Source organism: Ostreococcus lucimarinus, chromosome 10, assembly GCF_000092065.1.
Source record: "Ostreococcus lucimarinus CCE9901 chromosome 10, complete sequence".
Lineage (NCBI taxonomy): Eukaryota > Viridiplantae > Chlorophyta > Mamiellophyceae > Mamiellales > Bathycoccaceae > Ostreococcus > Ostreococcus sp. 'lucimarinus'.
The window spans coordinates 444,911-464,023 of NC_009364.1; the positions used below are offsets into that span (position 1 = coordinate 444,911).

The following is a 19,113-nucleotide window of genomic DNA, read 5'->3' on the forward strand; positions in this document are numbered from 1 at the left end:
ACAAACGCGCTCGACGGCGGTCGTGTACAAACTTATTCCATTTACTTCTTCCCCTTGACCAAGTCCTTAAACGTGCTCGACGCGCTGAACGACGGATAATTTGCCGCCGGGATCTTCAACGCCGCGCCCGTCAACGGATTGCGTCCATCGCGCGCCTTTCGCTGCTTTCGCGCGAACGTCCCGAACTTCGACAGGGCCACCTTGTCGCCCGCGCGCACCGTCGCGCTGATGGCGTCCAGCGTCGCGTTCAACACCCGACCCACGCTCGCCTTGGTTTCTCCGGTTTCTTTCGCCACGTGATCGATCAGCGTCGTCTTATTCAGTCCCGTGGCGTACGTTCTGCGCGCGATCGCATCGTCTTCGTCAGTCGCTCAATTTGGATTTCAAACTTCAATCGCGATCGGTCCCGTCGCGCGCGTCCCTTCGCGCGTCTTCGCGCGCTTTTCTCGCGCGCGTTCGTCCGCGGTCCACGCACCGCGCCGCTCGCGCGGTTTTCGCCGTCGCTCGCGCGCTCGTCGCGAACATGTTCGTCGTCGTCGTCGAAGAGTGCCGCGCGCGTCGCGCGCGACGCGCGACGTTCGACCGACGACGGTTCGTGAACCGAGCGCGAGGGACTCCGATCGCCGTTCCCGCCAAAACGGATTGTCAGCGCGCGATGGGCGCGCGACGACGACAGAATGCGACCCTCGACGACGGTCGCGGCGACGCTCGCGGCGCCGCGAGCGGCCGGGAGCGCGCGCGCGTCGGCGCGCGCCGACGCGCGGTCGCGCGCGAGACGCGCGCGCGCGGGAGGCTCGACGAGGAATTTCGACGCGGGGCGCGGCGATCGAGGGATGCTCGCGCGCGAACTGCGGCGACGATGGCGCGGATCGGTGTCGATCGGTGGCGCGGACGCGCGAGCGGTGATGCGAGCGGGCGCGCGCGGGACGCGAGCGAGCGCGAGGGAGGACGGGGGGGAGGCGGGCGAGGGACGCGCGTCGACGTCGTACGCGTCGTCGGCGTCGTACGACGCCGACGACGAGTTCAACGAGCGCTTGGCGAAGGGATACGCGGACGATGACGTCGAGCGATTCGCGCGGGGGTTGTCCAGACTATCGGTCGCCGGTGGGGGGGCGCCGAGTCGAAACGGCGCGCGGACGTTCGCGTCGCAGGCGTCGCCGGCGTACGAGGAGGAGGCGCTCGCGTCGAGCGCGCCGAGGATTCGAGGTGAGATCAAGCGCGTGACGTTTCATTCGAGAGAAAATGGGTACACCGTGGCGCGCATGGAGGTTGACAGCTCGTGTGAGCTTCCTCCAGGCGCGCTCGCGACGCCGAAGCGGCGAAGGAAGGGCGCGGCGCCGACGCCGACGGTGACCGTCGTCGGCACGCTTCCGGGAGCGAGCGAAGGACAAATGCTCGAGCTTATCGGACAGTGGAAGGAAAACACAAAGTATGGTGTCGAGTTCCTCATCACCGGTGCGCCCACGGAACTGAAACCATCGAGCGAGGACGGGATGTTGCGATACTTGAGCGGCGGCGCGTTGCCGGGCTGCGGCAAAGTCACCGCTCAGCGCCTCGTCGATCACTTTGGCGTGGACCTGATGGACGTCTTGAACTCGCCCGACGCGGCGAAAAAGTTGTGCGCGTGCGATGGGATCGGGCCGAAGACGGCGATCAAGTTGAAGACGAATTGGGACGAGTCGCGCGGCAAGCGAGACGCCGCAGTGTTTTTAGAAAAACACGGCGTGCCGTTGGCGCTCGCGCAACGCGCAGCGGCACAATACGGTCCCATGACGGAGGATTTGATTCGCGACAACCCATTCGAGGCGTTAGGGGCGGTGCGAGGGGCGACGTTCCATCGCGTCGACGCCTTGGCGTCTCGACTAGGCAAGGCGCCGAACGATCCGGCGCGTCTCGGCGCCGCCATCATCGAAGTTTTGAGCGCGGCAGCGGTGAGCAGCGGGCATGCGTACTTGCCGTGGAGCAAAATCGTCGACGGTGTACGTGCTCTGCTCGGACAATCGACGATTACGGACGAGTTGAGCATGCAAGCCGCCGCGGACGCGATGCGAACCAAGGGTGAAATTCGTGTGCAGCGCCTGCCGACAGCAAGCACGGCGGCGGGATCGATTGAGGTTTTCGAAGGCGATTGGAGCACTGCGGCGCTTTACACGAGCGCCATGCACAGTGCTGAAGTGGCCGTGGCATCCGACGTCATCAATCGCATTAGAAGACCGAAGATCAAGGTTGACTCGGCACGCGTGGAGCGTTGGCTCGAAGCCGCCGCGCAAAAGGAAGGGTGGCGCACGCTGAGCGAAACGCAAAAAGACTTTGTTCGATTAGCGCTTGAATCGCCAGTTTCTATTCTCACGGGTGGCCCGGGGACTGGGAAGACGTTTGCCACGCACGTGATCGTCCGTCTGTGGCGCGCCATGGGCAAGAGTGTGGTAATGTGCGCGCCCACAGGTCGCGCCGCGCAGCGTCTGATGGAAATCACCACCGCCGGTAGAGACATCGCCAATCCGGTGACGAGCTCGACGATTCATCGATTGTTGGAGTTCAAGGCTGCGGATGCGCTCGAAGGCATGGAAGATGACGGGCCGATGCAAGCGCTTTCATACAAGGGTAGATTCTCGCGAGACGCGAAGAATCCCATCCAAGCGGACGTTGTCGTCGTGGACGAAAGCTCCATGCTCGACTTGCCGCTGGCTGCCGCGCTCCTCGCCGCCGTGCCTCCCTCAGCGCAAGTCGTATTTGTGGGTGACGCCGATCAGCTTCCGTCTGTCGGACCTGGTAGTCTATTGCGAGATTTGCTCGCCGCGCGCAACGTTCCGAGCATCGCGTTGACGGACATCTTCCGCCAAGCGGCGGCGAGCGGCATCGTTCGCGCCGCGCACGCGATCAACTCTGGAGCGTTCCTACCGTTGGACATCAGAGAGCAGCGCCACGATGTGGACATGAATGAGCTTCGCATCGTCGCTGACGCGCAAGACGTCGATTTGCCGCCGATCGATCCCGATCTCAAGCCCGACTGTCTTTGGGTGAGCTTGCCCAGCGAAACGAACGCGAGCGTAGAGGCGGTGCTTGACCACATTCTCAGCGACATCTTACCCGCTCGTGGATTCTCCCCAAAAGATCTTCAAGTCTTATCTCCAATGCGCCGCGGCGTCGCGAGCACTGGATCGCTCAACAACTGGCTCCAAACGTCGCTCAATCCGAGCTGTGAGAGCAAGAAGGAGGTCGCCGTCGGTGGATTTTCCGGCGACGTTACGTTTCGCGAGGGCGACCGCGTGCTGCAACAGCGCAACGATTACGACAAAGAAGTATTTAACGGCGACTTGGGCGTGATTCAAAGAATCGACACCAAAGCTGGCACCGCCATCGTGAGCTTCGGCGCTGATTTCAAGGAAGTTTCGTACACCAAAGGCGAGCTCAGAGACTTGATACCGGCGTACGCCATGACGATTCACAAAGCCCAAGGCAGCGAGTATCGCGCCGTCGTTCTCGTGATGACGAACGCGCATAAGCCATTACTCCGCCGTGAGCTCCTATACACGGGCGTGACGCGCGCCAAGGAGCTTCTCGTCATCGTCGCTCCCCGCACGGCGCTCGCCGCCGCCATCGACACCGCCGGCAAGGACCGTCGGTGCACGGGCCTCGTCGACCGACTCGCCGCCGCGCCCCAACCCAAGATCGCGGCGACGCGCGCAAATAGCCCGCGATAATTATTCAAGCGTTTGTAAATCGAACTCTTCCACGCTCGTTCGAGCGATTTCAAAGCCGTCCCGTCTGAGCGAGTCCCGAAGCCCGAACGAAGCCCAAGGCAACAAACAGACCGCGCGCCTCGGGCACCCCCTCAGACGAGCGCGCACGGCGACGCCGACGTCCGCCGAAGCGCACGGACGATCCAACACGCTCGCGAGGACGCGTTGGATCCGGCGCGGACCGTTCGCACGCCCTCGCGCGCGCGCGCGCCTCGTAAACGCGACGTAATTGGCTCGTTAACCTGTCGAACGCGTTTTTGAGCGATGTCGACGCCGCTGACGCGCATCGCGACGCGTCTGGCGCGATCGAGCGATCGCAACGCGTGGACCATGACAGCTAGGACGTTGTACGCCGATGCGAGCGCGGCGAGCGAGCGGGTGGCGACGTCGAGGGGGGACTCAAACGGCGCGGCGGCGAACGCGAGGCGACTGGACGAGTCGGCGAACGCGAACTCGAGCGCGACGAGGGATGAGGGCGCGCGAGCGCCCGTTGATGCGACGAGCGCGGCGAAGACGGGAACAAAAAGCGCGTCGTCGGGACGTAAGCTCGGGGAGAAATTTTCAAAGGATGTCGTGGACGACATCTATCGCGGGAGCTTTCGAAGCCAAACCGGGGTGAGCCTGAAGTATATGTTAGATTTCGGGGCGCAGCCGATTCATCGGCAGTTGATGGTGAGCGCGCAATTTTTGCACAACGAACTTCCGGTGCGATTAGCGCATCGCGTGGCGGAGTTGGAGAACTTGCCGTTCGGGTTGAGCGATATGGCGCAGGTGCTCGACGTGCGGGACTGGTACGTGGAGTCGTTTCGAGAGCTTCGTAGCTTTCCTCCGATTGAGAACATGGAGGACGAGGAAAAGTTTACGAACATCTTGAAGAGAATCATGTACAGGCACGAAAATGTCGTGCCCATGATCGCGCGAGCGGTTTTGGAGCTGAAGGAACAACTCGAGGCGCAACGGCCGAAGGAGTCCCAGCGACCGGCGACGGCGAGACGAGGAGGAACGTACGCCACGACGGATTTGAACGAGTTTCCCGAAGTGCACCAATTCCTGGATGGGTTTTACATGAGTCGCATCGGAATGCGGATGCTTATCGGTCAGCACGTAGCTTTGCACGACCCCCCTAAAGACGGGTACATTGGGCTGATTTGCACGTCCCTGAGCCCACTCGAGGTGGCTCGAGACGCCATTGCAGACGCGAGGGCGATCTGCATGCGCGAATACGGCGACGCACCGGAAGTCGAACTATTCGGCGAGGAGGGTTTCACGTTCGCGTACGTTCCAGGTCACTTGCATCAAATGTTATTCGAGCTTGTGAAGAACTCGCTTCGGGCGGTGAGCGACAAGTACGCGGATAGCGACGTGACGCCGCCGCCCATACGCATCGTCATCGCCGAAGGCGCGGAAGACGTCACGATCAAGGTATCAGACGAAGGTGGTGGGATTCGTCGAAGCGGTTTGGCGAAAATCTGGACCTACCTGTACAGCACGGCGCGCAGTCCTTTGAAGGACATGGACGCTGACTCAGCGGGTCCCGTCGTCTTGGCAGGGTACGGATACGGCTTACCGCTTTCAAGGCTCTATGCGAGATACTTCGGAGGCGATCTTCAAGTGCTTTCGATGGAGAACTACGGCACGGATGCGTATCTGCACCTCAACCGACTCGGCAACATGGCAGAGCCGTTACCTTAGTTAGGGCGGCGGCAGCGCGTTTCGCGCGAATATTGAATTGTAACATCACCACTCAGTTGTTTTTACGCATCGAATTTCTCTTACAATTCGCTTTCTATCTGATGTGGGTCTCTAACAGACACCATGCAGCCGGGGCTCGTTTGCACGAACACACACGCTATAAAAAACCGCGTTATGCGTTCCGAGTTCCACTGAGCTGTGCGAGAGTTCGCCGCCCTCAGCCGAGCGCCGAGATGTGGCTCTTCAATCGCTGCTTCTGAGCGTCGTTGCAGTGATGCATCAACGCCCGAAGTAAGTCACGAGGGAGGGCACTGTCACTGCCACCTCGTTGCGCGGCATTCGTCGCGTGTCGATCGAAGATACTGAACACGATGCCGAACGCCGCGCCGAACGCCTTGTGCGTTGAGGGCGAGATTTCGAGCAAGTGCGCACGTTCCAGAGCAGCCGACAGCGCGGCGACGAGGGCACCGGTCGTCGAGTTTCGTGACACTAACGGTGCCAACTGTTGTTTGGCATCGGCGATGTTCATACCAGTCGCAACCGCGCCCAAGGTGCCCTCGACGGCGACGGCGTTCATTAGTTGCACGGAATCCGCGGCGGCGCGGAAGAGCGCCTCCGCGCTCGGGTTGTTCGTCGCGTTCTTGCCTCCGAGAAGCATCCCGACGTTACGCAAAATCGCCCAAACGAGCGTCGCAGCCGCGGCGGAGCCGAGAGGAAATCTCGGTAGCGCAGAGGCGAGCAAGGTGCGACCTTTCGGTAAGGTGACGATGCGCTGGAAAACCCCATCGTGTTCCGCGCCGCCGACGGCGAGCACGGGTACAGATGGCAGGCGCAGTGTACTCACTAGACCATCGAGCAAGAACATGCGTCGCTTTTTCAAGTCTTCGTCGCTCTCACTCGGTCGACCCTCTTCGAGCTGACGATCGATGTCGTCCACGTCGAGCAACAGGCACATGGAGTCTTCGATCATGATGCGCGCCGCCAAGAGCGGCTCTTGTTCCAACCTGCGCTGTGTCCCTTCCTCGCCCGCGTCGTCGTCACCGTCCGTCTTGGGCGCGTTGCTCGACGACACGTCCAACAGCGGTTTAGGCGAGCGAATATTCCCGAAAGGCACCTTGCCCAGCCCAGCCAAGCCCGGGACGAAAGTCACCGGTCCTCGCGCCTCCTTCTCGTGCGACGCGAGCTCGCGAAGACTTTCCGGGCAAAACGGTTCTTTGAGCTTCGACGGATTGTTCCTACGCAACCACGACTGGTAGAAGTAGTCGTGTTCGTACGCTGGACGATCGTGCGGATGCGTCGCGCTCCACTGAATGCGCAGAATCCCTTCGATTTCGTCGTTCGCCATGTACAAGCCGTTGTAGTGCGGACGTCCGCGCGGTCGTTGTTCCCTCGGCCGACGACCTTGCTGCCGCTCGCGCTGCTGAAACTGCCGGGGTTGATTCGTCGGCATCGGCCCCGAGGGCATCATCGGCGTCGGCGCCGCTCGCACTCCGGGCATGCCCGGCACGTCCATCGACGCCGCCAACGCCGTCGGGCCGTCGGCCCACTCCGGCAGCGCCTCCCCGCGATACTTTTGCGGCCCACCGCTCGGCGGCGGCGGCATCGGCGGCATCCCCATTCCCGGCATCGGCGGCATCCCCATTCCCGGCATCGGCGGCGTCCCCATTCCCGGCATCGGCGGCGTTCCCGGCGGCATCATCATCATTCCCGGCGGCGTCCGTCTCTGCTGCGGCGGCGGCGCGATCGCCCCCGCCATCGCCTCCCTTTCGATGTCCATCTGCGTCCTCGCCGCCCCTCGCGGCGGCGCTCGTCCCAGCATCGCTGGATTCATCAAATCCGCCGGCGTCAGCAGCCCCGTGCGCGCGAGTTCATCCCGCGTCGATTCGATGTGCACCTCCGGCTCGCTCGCGTCCACGCGCAGCCGCGACAGATCGTCCTCGAGCTCGCCGCCCAGCTCCCCGATCAGCGACTCGTCCGCGGGCGCGCCGAAGAAACCGCTGCGCGGAGAAAGCGCGCGCGTTCGCGCGGTCGCGTCGTCAGTCATCGCGTCGCGGCGTCGTCGCGCGCGGTGCGTCGCGCGTCGGTCGATCGCATCCATTCGGCGCATCCAGTCGATCGCCCGTCGCGTCGCGTCCGTCGTCGTCGCGTCGCCGTCGCGTCGCGTCGCGTCGCGTCCATCGTTCGCGCGCGCGTCGCGTCGCGTCGCGTCGCGTCGCGCGCGTCGCCGATCGCACCTCATGGCGCGCGCGTCGCGCTGTGCCGAAGGTCGCACACCGCGTCGCGCGGAATCGCGTCGCGTCGCGTCGCGCGCGGCGCGCGCCATGCCCAAGCAAAAGTACACCGCGTTCGACGTCGCCGCCGTCGTCGCCGCGCTGCGCCGCGCCGCGCTCGGGTGCTGGCTCGCGAACGCGTACGACGTCGACGCGACGTCGGGAAACAAAAAGTTTCTGTTAAAGCTGAATAAACCGTCCGGCGCGGTGGCGCGAGACGCGCGCGCGGACGCGACGACGGCGGAGAGCGAGAAAATACTGGTGTTCATCGAGTCGGGGACGCGGGTGCACACGACGAGGTACGAGCGAGGAAAGACGACGGCGCCGACGGCGTTCACGGCGAAGCTGCGAGCGCGCGCGAAGGGGAAACGCTTGACGGACGCGAGGCAGCTGGGAAGGGATCGAGCGATCGATTTCACGTTCGGGGGGGGAGGGGAGAATGAGTGTCATCTGATCGTGGAGTTGTACTCGCAAGGGAACGTGATTTTGTGCGATGGGAATTACACCGTGGTGGCGCTGTTGCGATCGTATCGAGACGGCGGCGACGTCAACATTTTGCCGAATCATCAGTACCCGTTGGAGCGGCTGAAGGGATTTCAGCTCGGTGGGTACACCCGGGAGGACGTGGTGAGCGCGTTGGCGCGCGGGGTGTTGGCGACAGAGGAGGAGACGATGGGTGGGGACGCGCGGCGGGCGCCGGCGACGCTTCGCGAGGCGTTGTGTCGAGCGTTCGGGTACTCACCCGCCATCGCGGATCACGTGGCGTTGACGGCGTCGATCGAGCACGGCTCGAACGCATCGCTACCGCTGAGTGAGGCGTGCGTCGATCGGCTGACGGCGGCTGTGCGAGATTTAGAGAGTTGGTTCGAGGGCGTCACGACGGGCGACGTCGTCGCCGTGCCCAACGTGTGCACGAAGATGGACGCCAACGCCGACGGCACGGACGAGATCGAGATCTTCGATGATTTCTCCCCGTTCTCGTTGAAACAAAATGAAGGCCGACCGACGAGGAAGTTCGAGCTTCCCAAGGGGTTAGACCCGGTGTGTGCGTTCGACCACGCAGTCGACGAGTACTTCATCGCTCTCGAGGCGCAGTCGCAAATCTTAGCGCGACGTAAAGCTGAGGCGCAAGCGTTGGCTAAATTAGAAAAATCACTCAAGGATCAGAAAAGTCGCGTCGAGCAGCTCGAACGCGAGCGCGAGAAAGAGGAGCAACGCGCGGTTCTCATCGAGTACAATCACGAAGCCGTGGACACGGCGATTGACGCCGTGAATTCGGCGTTGGCGAGCGGAATGTCCTGGCCCGAGCTCGAGGCCATGATCAACGAAGAGCGCCGGCTCGGGAATCCGGTGGCGGGGATGATCAAGTCACTCGATCTGGCGAATAATCAAATCACTATCACGCTCGCGAATCATCTCGACGAAGTCGACGAAGTCGACGCGGCGAGCGGTAAGCGCAAACGAGTCGCCGTGGGCGTGGATTTGGGATTGAGCGCGCACGCCAACGCGTCCATGCGCTTCGCAGCGAAGAAGAAACACGCGGAAAAGTTTAGCAAGACAGTGGATGCGCAGTCCAAAGCCGTGGCCGCGGCTGAAGCCAAGGCGAAGGCGGCGATGGAAAAGGCTGCGAACGGATCGTCCATCGCGCGCGCCAGACAACCGCTTTGGTTTGAAAAGTTCAACTGGTTCATCACGAGCGAAAATTGTTTGGTGCTTCAGGCGAAAGACGCGACGCAGGCGGAGATGCTCATCACACGGTACATGCTCCCAGGCGACGCGTTCGTGCACGCAGAGGTACCGCAGGCGCCCGTCACCTTGGTGAAACCGCCGCCTGGCGTCGACGTGCGAGCGGTGCCGGCGTATTCGCTCGTACAGGCGGGCGCAGCGGTGATGTGTCGTAGCAGCGCTTGGAATTCACGCGCGGTTAAATCGGCGTGGTGGACGAGCTCTGAGCGCGTGAGCAAGATTTCCCCGGTCGCCGGCGACGCGCTTCCGCCAGGCGTCACGCACGTCGCGCACGCGGACAAGCAATTCCTGCCGCACGCGCAACTCGTCATGGGGTTCGGATTAATGTTCGTCGTGAGTGAGAAGAACGCGGAAGCGCACAAAAACGAACGATTGGTGCGAAGCGATTTCAACATTTTAGAAGAAGAGGGCGACGAGACGTTCGACGAGGACGACGAGCAAGAAGACGAGCGAGACGACGCGAATGGCGGCGCCGAGATTAGAGGAGAAGTCAACAAACTCGCGGCGTTCTTAGATGGTGCCGTGGGTTTCGCAGGAGAAGATGAGCGATCGAGCGTAGACGACGGCGACGAGAACGACGATGACGACGGCGACACCGTCGCCGCCGCGCCGTCGCCCGCGAAGCCGGCGACTCCGCGCATGTCGGCCAAGGAGCGCAAGACGCTGAAGAAGAAGAAGGGCGGCAAGGGAGGGAATGATTCGGACGGCGACGGCGACGACGATTTCATCGACCCATTAGCCGAGATGAAGAAGAAATCATCGTCGAAAACCGTGCCGATCGAGACGAAGAAGGCACCTCGCGGCAAAGCGGCGAAACTCAAGCGCGCCAAGGCCAAGTACGCGGATCAAGACGAGGAGGATCGGGCGCTTGCGATGGAATTTCTCGGTGCGAGCGGTGGCAGCGGCGGGAAGAAAGTCACGGGCGCGTCCAAGAAAGCGGCCAAGGCGGCGGAAAAGTTTGAAGAGCGCAAACAGGAGAAACCGACGGCGCCGAGCGCGCCCGAACCGGCACCTGCGCCGTTCGTCAAGCGTCGCGAAGCCGCGGCGGCCGCGTTCGCGCGCAAGGCGGCCGCTGACGACGATTTTCCGGCAAAATATCAGGACGACGAGGACGACGACGAGTCAAAGGCGTCTCTCGTCCCAGACGAAGCGTCCATCGAAGAGCGCCTAAAGCTCGACGCCGAACGTCTCGAAATCGTCAACCGAATCGTCTCTGCGCCGTTCAAAGACGACGACATCGAGTACTGCCTTCCCGTGTGCGCCCCGATCACCGCCACCAACGCGCTCAAATACCGCATGAAAGTCACCCCTGGCTCGCAGAAGAAAGGTAAAGCCGCGAAACTCGCGATGGAAATCCTTTCCCGCGCGCCCTTCGCCACGCCTCGCGAGCTCGCGTGCGTCAAAGCCGTCGCCGACGTCGACGCCGCCGTCGCGCTCCCCGCGGGGTGTAAGATTAGCTTACCACCCGGGGCGGCGAAATCCATGTCCAAGGGCGGTAAGAAGAAGCGCCGTTGATTGCGCGAAACGTCGTCGCGAATGTCAACGCCAAATGTCTCGTGCGCCGCAACCGCGAGCCTCACTCTTCACCGCGCGCACGATGCCGCGCGCGATGACCGCCGCGTCGACGCTCCGCACCGCGTCGACGCGCGAACGCGCATCGACCCGACGCGTCCCGGCGCGCGCGCGCGCGCTTCCGTCGTCGTCCTCGCCCCGCCGCCGACGCTTATCCATTACGACGTCACCGGGATTACGTCTCGACGCCGCGTCGCCGCGCGCGCCGACGCGCGCGCGCGCGGCGTCGGACGTCGTCGAATCGTCCTCCGCGCCGCTCGATCCGATCGGGCTGAACCCCGATCGCGCCGCCGTGGTGAACGCCGACCCCGACGCGTACTCGTGGACGAAGCAGTGGTACCCGGTGGCGGTGGTGGACGTGCTGGACGAGACGAAACCGCACCCGACGACGCTGCTCGGGATAGATTTGGTGGTTTGGAAAAATGGTGATGGGTCGTGGAGCGTGTTCGAGGATAAGTGTCCGCACAGGTTGGCGCCGCTGAGCGAGGGACGGGTGGAGAGCGACGGGACGCTGCTGTGCGCGTATCACGCGTGGCGATTCGACGGCGACGGAAAGTGTACGTCGATGCCGCAAGCGTCGAGCGCGGAGGAAGAAGAAAGAATCAAGGCGAACGTGCGATCGTGCGCGTTCAAGCGACCGAGCATGGTGGCGCAAGGGTTGGTGTGGGCGTGGGGCGAAGGCGGGAAGGATGCGGAGATGGAAGCCGCGATGACGCCGCCGTTGTTCGTGCCTGAAATAGAGGGCATCGGTAAGAGTGGTCGCGCGAGCTGCGGTGGGTTCAGAAATCACTGGCAAGTGCGCGATTTACCGTACGGTTGGAACGCGTTCTTCGAAAACGCCATAGATCCCGCGCACGCCGTCGTGAGTCACCACACGTTGGTCGGTTCGCGATACGACGACCCAGCCGGGTTTCAGTGCGTCGTCGAGCGTCCGGTGACCGACGCCGGTGGGTTCCGATGCGCCATCGACCCGGCGGTGCCACCGTTCAACTCGATCGGGAAATACGACGCGGAGACGTCTTACGACTTCCAGCCGCCCGCGCTGTTGAAGATTGACTGGCGACACGAGGGGGGGCGATTTTTGACGTCGCACTACTGCGTGCCGACGCGTCCGGGGTGGTGCCGCCACTTCGTCGTCACCATCGCGCAGCGACGACCCGAAATGGGGAACAAAATTCGCGAGCACCGATGGTTCAAGCTAAACCTGTTCACGCTCACGTCGCCCGCGTGGCTGACGCACGTGTTGGGGCCGACGTTTTTGCATCAAGACATGGTGTTGTTGCACCAACAAGAAAAAATCATCGCTCAGGGCGACGGACAGGCGATGGCGCAAAAGTGGAAGGATCAAGTCTTCACGCCGAGCACGGCGGATAAGATGACCATCTTCTTTTACAAGTGGTTCGAGAAGAATGGCCCGATTCCGTGGGCGCCCGGGACGGAGCAAATGCCGCCCATCGAGCGCGATTCGAGCAAGCTCTTCGACACGTACGAGATGCACACCAAGTACTGCACGCACTGCCAAGGCGCGCTTCGCAACACGGAGATCGGGATGTGGGCTACGGGCGCGATCGCGGGGGCGAAGTTGTTTTGGGTCGGCGCGAGTGTCGTCTTCACCGCGGCGTTGCTCGGCAGCGGCGACGACGCGTCGTCGTCGCTCGACGTGTTCGAGTTAGCGAGCGCCGTCGACGGTTCGGTGTACGGTGACTTTTTCAGCGCTTTGAGCTTGGGCGCGACGTCATTCTTTCTGTGGGGTTTCGCGCAAATGTTTCGCACGTACCCGTTTTCGCACTCTGAGGACGACATCGTCATGGAGGGTACGGCGAAAATCGGTTTGTCCAACGACGGACCGAGCGCGTACATCGATTTCGTAGATTCGACGCTGTTCAAGGAAAAAGGTGGCGATCACAACCGCGGTTGCGAGTGCAGCACGTGCTCGCCGCATTTCAAGGATTTGATCAAGAGCACCATGTTGGCGCGCGCGAAAAAGTCACCCGCCGTCGTCGAGGAGGCGGAGGAAGAGCGATCGATCCCGGTCGCGCGATGATGGATAGAACGTGTGGAAATGTTGGTTGCTGCGTGTTATTAGTATATACTCTGTCGTGGGGGGGTCTTGTTATATCATTTCGCTTTGATGAAAAGCCGCTCACTCGTCGCCGCCGTACTTGTCGTTGTATTGCGCCTCCACGTCGGCGACGATTTTATCCAAGTACGGTCCCAACTGCCAGCACGCGTACGCCGACGTCCCGAAAAACACCATAACGTCAAACAATCCCGGAAAGTGCAACACCGCGAGGACGATAGTCACGAGCAACGCCGTGACGATGGCGAGCGAGTACCCGACGATCGTCGCCGATTCTCCCGCCGGCTCCGCCAAGCCGATGAGCGGTTGCAACCACCCCGGCGCGGGCTTCGACGCGTCCGGCGGCACCATGAGTTGTTCGACGATCTTCTTCACGTCCGGCGACGACCCTTCCGCGCGCACGACGACGCCACGGCGGTTAAACGCGACGGACCCGCGCGCGGATTTCTTCGATCGGATCGACGCGGACGCGGTGAAACGCCGCGCGAGCGGCGCGCTCGTGGGCGCGATGGCGAACATGATCGCGTCGTTGACTTTTCGAGTGTGCCGAGGGGCGTGCGAGGCGCGCTGAGGCCGACTGTGCGGAAGGTGCGCTGAGGCCGAGTCATGTCGTTATCCAACCGACAGCTCAGATATCAAATCGACGAAGACGCCGCGAATGAATGAATGCGTGCATGAATGAATGGCTAACGATCTAAGGCTACGAACGCGACGCCGACGATGAACGCGACGCTCGCTCGCATCACCAGTGTGGCTGCTCGGGATCGCGCGCGACGATCCCGTGGTCGTCGTAGTACGACTCGCGGCGCCCGACTCGCGCCACCTTGCCCGCGCGCACGTGAGTTTGGTCGAAATTCGGTGAAAACGAGCTTCGCAGATGCGCGGACTCCACCATGAGAATTCGCGACGGCACGGCGTGGACGAGCTCGGCGGGATCGGCGTCGCCGAACGCGCCGGAATCTCGCAGCGCGCGCAACCCGGCGCGCGTAAACTCGACGTCGAGGATTTGCGGCACCGCCTGCGCCATGCGGTCCACGTCGGGCTTCCCATCCTTGCCCGCGTTCGGGAACAGCTCTCGAAGTTCATCGAGCGTCTTCTTTAACTCGTCGTGATCGCAGTCGAACAGCAACCGCGGCGTCTTCAGCACGAAGTCGGCGACGTCGCAGCTCGGAAGCGCGCGCCGCAGCGACACCAACGCCGCGCACAACGCGTCCACATCCCTCGCCCACCGCGCCAGCGTCGGCGCGCCCGTCGACGCTTTCCTTCCCGCCGCCCGAAGCGACGGAATCAGCATTTCGACGCGCTCGACCGCGGCGCGCGCCGCGTCCTCGTCGCCGTCGAACGCCGCGTCGGCGACGAAGCTCAAAACCAACGCGTCGGGCGACGTCAGCGCGACGTTATCGCCGTCGCGGTACACGGAGGAGAGGGCGATTTTTGAATCGGACGATGCGATTCCATCGCGCGTCATGTACCGCGACGCATCGCGCGTGTCGGCCCGCGGGTTTCGCAACTTTTCGCTCCAATGGTTCGGTGGTTGCGGCGGTGGCGACGACGACGACGACGACGACGACGACGACGACGCGCGGATGAGGCGACGCGACGCGAACGCGCGCGCGACGCTCGTCGCGACGGTCATCGGCGCGTCGACGCGTGACGCGGATTTAGGCGCGGGGGACGAAAGCGCGCGCGAGGCTGGAAAACAACCCGTAACATCGACCGAACGCATTTACTTTTTCGGGGCGACCGCCGATGTCGCGTGTTCGTTGTATATAAGCGGCATGCGTCGTTTAATATGGGGCTGTAGCTCAATTGGTAGAGGTGAGTCCATCGTCATCGACCGCGTCCATCGTGTCCATCGTCATCGATCGGGTCGCGGCGCACCGCGCGCGAAGACGTGCTGAGACTGACCGGGGTCGCTCTGTGCTTGACGAATCATCAGCGCGCGCTTCGCATGCGCGAGGTACCGAGATGTACGTATGTTCGACTGCGATTCTCAGACGACGCGAGACGCGAATCACCGTGGCGTGGAACAACCCACTGACCGAGGCACACGTTCTCCCACACAGCGAAACTTGGCAGCTCCATCGACTTTTCTTTTTGTTTTCGCGCGCTGACGTTTCGGTTCGTTTTTTTTTGTCACGGTTACGCCGCCGCGCGCGTCACCGCGCCGCGCGTCGCTCGCGCATGGCGTCCGCGCGCGTCACCGCGCCGCCGGCGCGCGCGTCACCGCGCCGCGCGTCGCGCCGCGCCGTCCCTCCCGCGCCGCGCGCGTCGACGTTTTACGTCGAGCGCGTCGTCCCCGACGACGTCCTGGCGCTGCTGCGCGAGTGCGCGGATGAGGCGCGCGCGAAGAAGCGCCTGAAGCGCGAGCGGGCGTCGTTCGCGGTCGGACGACGGTGCTGCGCGCTGTCGCCGACGTCCGCGGCGTGCGTCGCGCTCGGAAGCGCGAGCGGGCGCGTGCTGGCGACGCTTCGCGAGGCGACGAAGGACCCGACGCTCGTCCTGGGCGACTTCCCGGTCGAACTTCGGGAGTACGGCGTCGGGGCGGCGATGGATTGGCACGTGGACGTCGAATTGTACGACCCGCCGCAGTGGGAGGTGATTTTTACCGTGTCGAACGACGGCGACTCGCGCACGGAGTGGATGGACGCGGCGTCGTCGTCGGTGGAATCGGCGCGCACGACCGAGGCGTCGGCGTTGATCGTGCGCGCGGGAGGCGATCGGCACAGGGTGCTGCCGAGCACGCACGGCTCGCGGGTCATCGTCAAGGCGCTTTACACGCCGAGCGCGCGCGTGAAGACGGCGGAATTCGCGGAAGCCCTCGATAGCGCGCCGTGGAGGCGATAGGCGGACGGTACTGTACAATACAAACAAAATAATCAATAGTCTACGCCAGCGCTTCGTCGTCCGCGCCGCCCCGGCGCAGCGATCGCTGGATGAATTCCATGATGCACGCGCTCCAGTGCTCTCGCACGTGATGGACGATGTCGTAATCCTCGTCGCCGGCTTCGCCGCGCGTCGACGCCACGACGACTTCGGCGTGCGGCGCGAGATCCTTGAGGGTCATCGCGCTCGACACCGGATGCGTCGTGTCGCCGCAGTCCCACGCGAGGACGAGCACGGGGACGTTTTCCAACGCCTCTCGCACGCGCTCTGGCTCGGGAAGGTTGCTCTGCGCCGAGCCGATCAAGACTTCCACCGCGCACGAATCGTTGGGATTCGCCAAGGGCGGCGGCGGCGGATCGATCGGTCGCTTGGACGCTTGAAACACTCGTCTGGGGGTCGTGCTGTTCGCGGGCGCCGTGACGTCGCCCGTGGCCACGCGCTTGCGCAACTTTTTCTTGCGGGACTCGCGCTCGTCGTAAAACGTGGGCGGCGTGACGACGACGACGGCTTTCGGCGCGTCTCGCCCGCTCTCGTGCGCCAACACCGTCGCCCATATCGCAGTCGCCCCACCGAGCGACGCGCCGGCGAAAACCACGGCACCGCCGTCGTCGTTTCTGATTCGCTGCGCCACCTCGAGCATGTCGCTCGCCCGCGCGTCCCATCGCGCCTCTCTCGAGCGCCGCACGTCGCTCGACCTTCCGTACCCTCGCGCGTTGTACCTCGCCACCGCGCACGTCCCCAAATCCTCTCGACTCCAAAAGTTCCACAGCCCCTCTTGATCATCGTTCGAAAGATCCCCGCGCATGCCGTGCGCCCAAACGATCAACGGACGCGGCGCGCGCGCCGGCGCGTCCGCCCGTCCCCGTCGTCCTCGCGCGTCCGCGCCCAGATTCGTCGTGCTCATCTCCAGCTCCCCCCCGTCTTCGCACACCGGCACCACCTCGCGCTTAAAATCAAACCTCGTCACCCCCCCCGCGTCTCGCGGCGCTCTCGTCGCCCTCGCCGGTCCTCGCACCTTCCCGTCCCGCGCGTTCGCGCGCTCCGCGCTCGCCGCCGCCGCCTCCGCGTCGCTCTCCCCCTCCGCGCGCTCTCGCTCGCGCCGTCGCGGCGCGCGCCTCGCGACGCACATCGCTCGAAACACGTCCTTCGCCGCCGTCATCGCGCGTCGCCGTCGCGCGCCGGCGGTCGCGGACAGCCGCGCCGTCGCGCGTCGGAACGCCGACGCGGTCGTCGCGACGCGCATCTTTTCCTCGTCGCTCGCGTCGCGCCGCGCGTCGAGCGTCGCGCGCGGCTCGGACGCGACGTCGAGCGCGTTCGCGTCGCTCGCGCGCGCCTCGCGCGGCGCGTCCGCGGCGCGCGCCACCGACGCGGGCATGCGCGCGCGAGTGGCGCGCGACGCGGTCGACGTTCTAGAAAAGGCACGTTTTGGCACGTTTGTGGAGAGCGGCTAGTTATCGTTATTCTATATCGCGCGACTGTGTCACGTCACCTATCTCTATTTCTGTATCCAGATCTTCGAGTCTCTCAAGTATACAGAGCACGCAACGTCTCTAGTATACCTTGTAACTCTTCCTGGACGTTTTGTGGTTGTTGGACATTGTGCGATGCTGCGCCAGCCTCACCTTTCTCATTTTGTACAGTCATGAGTGTGGATGCTATTCCTCGAATTGCGGCGTTAATGAGCTGATTTGGATCCGACTTGAACCAAATCTGAAATGCTTCGCACTTGCACCTAAAGTCTTTTACTCGAACTCTAGTGCTAGTCGGTCGAGCTGCGTCTACACTTTCATCCAAATCTTCTTCAAGCCTCAGTTCTTGCCCTATATCGCGCGTGTGTTCAACAAAGGTCCCTGAAGTTAATTCCGAACCGTCACAGCCGATGCAGTGTTGTGGGTGGTGAACTACCTGTTCACGTGACAACCAGCCTCCACCGCGTGTAACGTATTCAGGCGGAAGGCCGTGCTGATGATGCCAAGTACTGAAAGCATTCACAACTTCGTCCAAAAGCTCAATGTTATACTCAATCGACGTTGCGACTTTTCGTTCATGCTCACTCACTTTTTCATTAATCTCGTGTGCATTTGCGTCCAGCTCGTGTTGAAGTTCCTTTACTTCGCTGATGAACTCGTCTATCTCGTTAATCGTACTTGAAAATGCGTTTTCCTCAGCAGAACGAGCGGCCGACCAAGTGTCCAACTTTGCGCGCGCCAAGTGAATAGGTGACGTAGATGGATTGGAAGCAATGCGCGGGGCCATGGAGGGCGTCGTATCAACTTCTAGTCCAGACTTGACCTCTTGAATTTGTTTGTCGATTTCAGCAAGTGCAGATGTGTGTGTGGCGGTCAGAGCACGTTTAAACGCAGTTACCACACGTATATTCAGGTCGCTACATCCGCCGCAGTGCTCTTTGAAAGCATCAGTAGCATCAAATGATTTGCTTTTCAGTAGTTCGATTACTTTTGAGTTTGATGCCTGTTCTAGCAATTTCAGCTCCACACCGTTCAACCACTTTGGTTGAAAACGCTCGTCTATTGACAGACGTATGCCATCCCAGGGCACTCTATGGGTAATCCCCAGTTCACAGGGGCCAACCTTTTCCTCGCCCTGGTCAAATATATCGTGAAATAGAGTCGAGATCGTGGTTGAATTCAGATTCGCCGACAGCGATTCCGCGGTCTCTTGAACGCGCTCCATCACTCTGAACGCGCGCGCGACGGTGCCGCTTGCTTACGCTGATGTCCTCGACGAAAGTCCGGCGTAAAGGAGCCACTTGTCAAGTTCAGCGTAAAGAGCATCGCCGCGGCGACAAGTGGCGACGACGACGCGATCTGCCCGCATCCTCGGAAAACCGGAGACGCTAAACCCTATCAAAAATCGAGTTTTAGAATTTTCCAATTTTTTCAGCTAAGGACCCTTCATCACTAAGATAGAGCGCATTAAGAGTGGAATATAGAAACTGTCGAAAAGCTGAAGAGTTTCTCGTTAAGTCGTGAAGAGTGGCTGGTTTCCATACTGGCTTCAGTGAGCTTCGCATCGGAGTCGTACTGAGTTTGTAGATACCGACGTAAAACTTATCGCGAGCGCATTAAACCCATATATCAGTGAGTCATTCACGCCGTTAGTG

General features: G+C 62.3%; 10 protein-coding genes across 10 annotated transcripts; 4 read left to right on the top strand and 6 right to left on the bottom strand.

Annotated features, from left to right (window-relative positions):
* Positions 1–41: 41 nt before the first annotated feature.
* On the bottom strand, positions 42–525 carry OSTLU_26223 (predicted protein; the record flags this gene model as incomplete). The annotated part of the gene is made up of 2 exons (XM_001420141.1): positions 42–339; positions 476–525. The coding sequence occupies 2 exons, from the start codon at positions 523–525 to the stop codon at positions 42–44; spliced, it is 348 nt and encodes a 115-aa protein (XP_001420178.1).
* A 674-nt stretch (positions 526–1,199) lies between these two features.
* Positions 1,200–3,650, top strand: OSTLU_718 (predicted protein; the record flags this gene model as incomplete). Its single annotated transcript, XM_001419969.1, has 3 exons — positions 1,200–1,268; positions 1,329–2,930; positions 3,006–3,650. Coding segments are annotated over 3 exons (2,316 nt in total), but the record flags the coding sequence as incomplete, so codon positions are not given.
* Positions 3,651–4,135: 485 nt separating this feature from the next.
* On the top strand, positions 4,136–5,473 carry OSTLU_46874 (predicted protein). Its single transcript, XM_001419970.1, has 3 exons — positions 4,136–4,155; positions 4,209–4,218; positions 4,251–5,473. Exons 2-3 carry the CDS (start codon positions 4,213–4,215, stop codon positions 5,433–5,435), a joined length of 1,191 nt encoding a protein of 396 aa, XP_001420007.1. The 5' UTR covers positions 4,136–4,155; positions 4,209–4,212; the 3' UTR covers positions 5,436–5,473.
* A 179-nt stretch (positions 5,474–5,652) lies between these two features.
* On the bottom strand, positions 5,653–7,038 carry OSTLU_88475 (predicted protein; the record flags this gene model as incomplete). The annotated part of the gene is made up of 1 exon (XM_001420142.1): positions 5,653–7,038. The coding sequence occupies one exon, from the start codon at positions 7,036–7,038 to the stop codon at positions 5,653–5,655; it is 1,386 nt and encodes a 461-aa protein (XP_001420179.1).
* Positions 7,039–7,756: 718 nt separating this feature from the next.
* Positions 7,757–10,966, top strand: OSTLU_88476 (predicted protein; the record flags this gene model as incomplete). The annotated part of the gene is made up of 1 exon (XM_001419971.1): positions 7,757–10,966. One exon carries the CDS (start codon positions 7,757–7,759, stop codon positions 10,964–10,966), a length of 3,210 nt encoding a protein of 1,069 aa, XP_001420008.1.
* Positions 10,967–11,060: 94 nt separating this feature from the next.
* On the top strand, positions 11,061–13,067 carry OSTLU_26228 (predicted protein; the record flags this gene model as incomplete). Its single annotated transcript, XM_001419972.1, has 1 exon — positions 11,061–13,067. The coding sequence occupies one exon, from the start codon at positions 11,061–11,063 to the stop codon at positions 13,065–13,067; it is 2,007 nt and encodes a 668-aa protein (XP_001420009.1).
* Positions 13,068–13,166: 99 nt separating this feature from the next.
* Positions 13,167–13,454, bottom strand: OSTLU_26229 (predicted protein; the record flags this gene model as incomplete). Its single annotated transcript, XM_001420143.1, has 1 exon — positions 13,167–13,454. The coding sequence occupies one exon, from the start codon at positions 13,452–13,454 to the stop codon at positions 13,167–13,169; it is 288 nt and encodes a 95-aa protein (XP_001420180.1).
* Positions 13,455–13,845: 391 nt separating this feature from the next.
* On the bottom strand, positions 13,846–14,571 carry OSTLU_17136 (predicted protein; the record flags this gene model as incomplete). Its single annotated transcript, XM_001420144.1, has 1 exon — positions 13,846–14,571. One exon carries the CDS (start codon positions 14,569–14,571, stop codon positions 13,846–13,848), a length of 726 nt encoding a protein of 241 aa, XP_001420181.1.
* A 1,377-nt stretch (positions 14,572–15,948) lies between these two features.
* Positions 15,949–17,148, bottom strand: OSTLU_26232 (predicted protein; the record flags this gene model as incomplete). Its single annotated transcript, XM_001420145.1, has 1 exon — positions 15,949–17,148. The coding sequence occupies one exon, from the start codon at positions 17,146–17,148 to the stop codon at positions 15,991–15,993; it is 1,158 nt and encodes a 385-aa protein (XP_001420182.1). The 3' UTR covers positions 15,949–15,990.
* A 365-nt stretch (positions 17,149–17,513) lies between these two features.
* Positions 17,514–18,683, bottom strand: OSTLU_17138 (predicted protein; the record flags this gene model as incomplete). The annotated part of the gene is made up of 1 exon (XM_001420146.1): positions 17,514–18,683. The coding sequence occupies one exon, from the start codon at positions 18,681–18,683 to the stop codon at positions 17,514–17,516; it is 1,170 nt and encodes a 389-aa protein (XP_001420183.1).
* Positions 18,684–19,113: the final 430 nt, after the last annotated feature.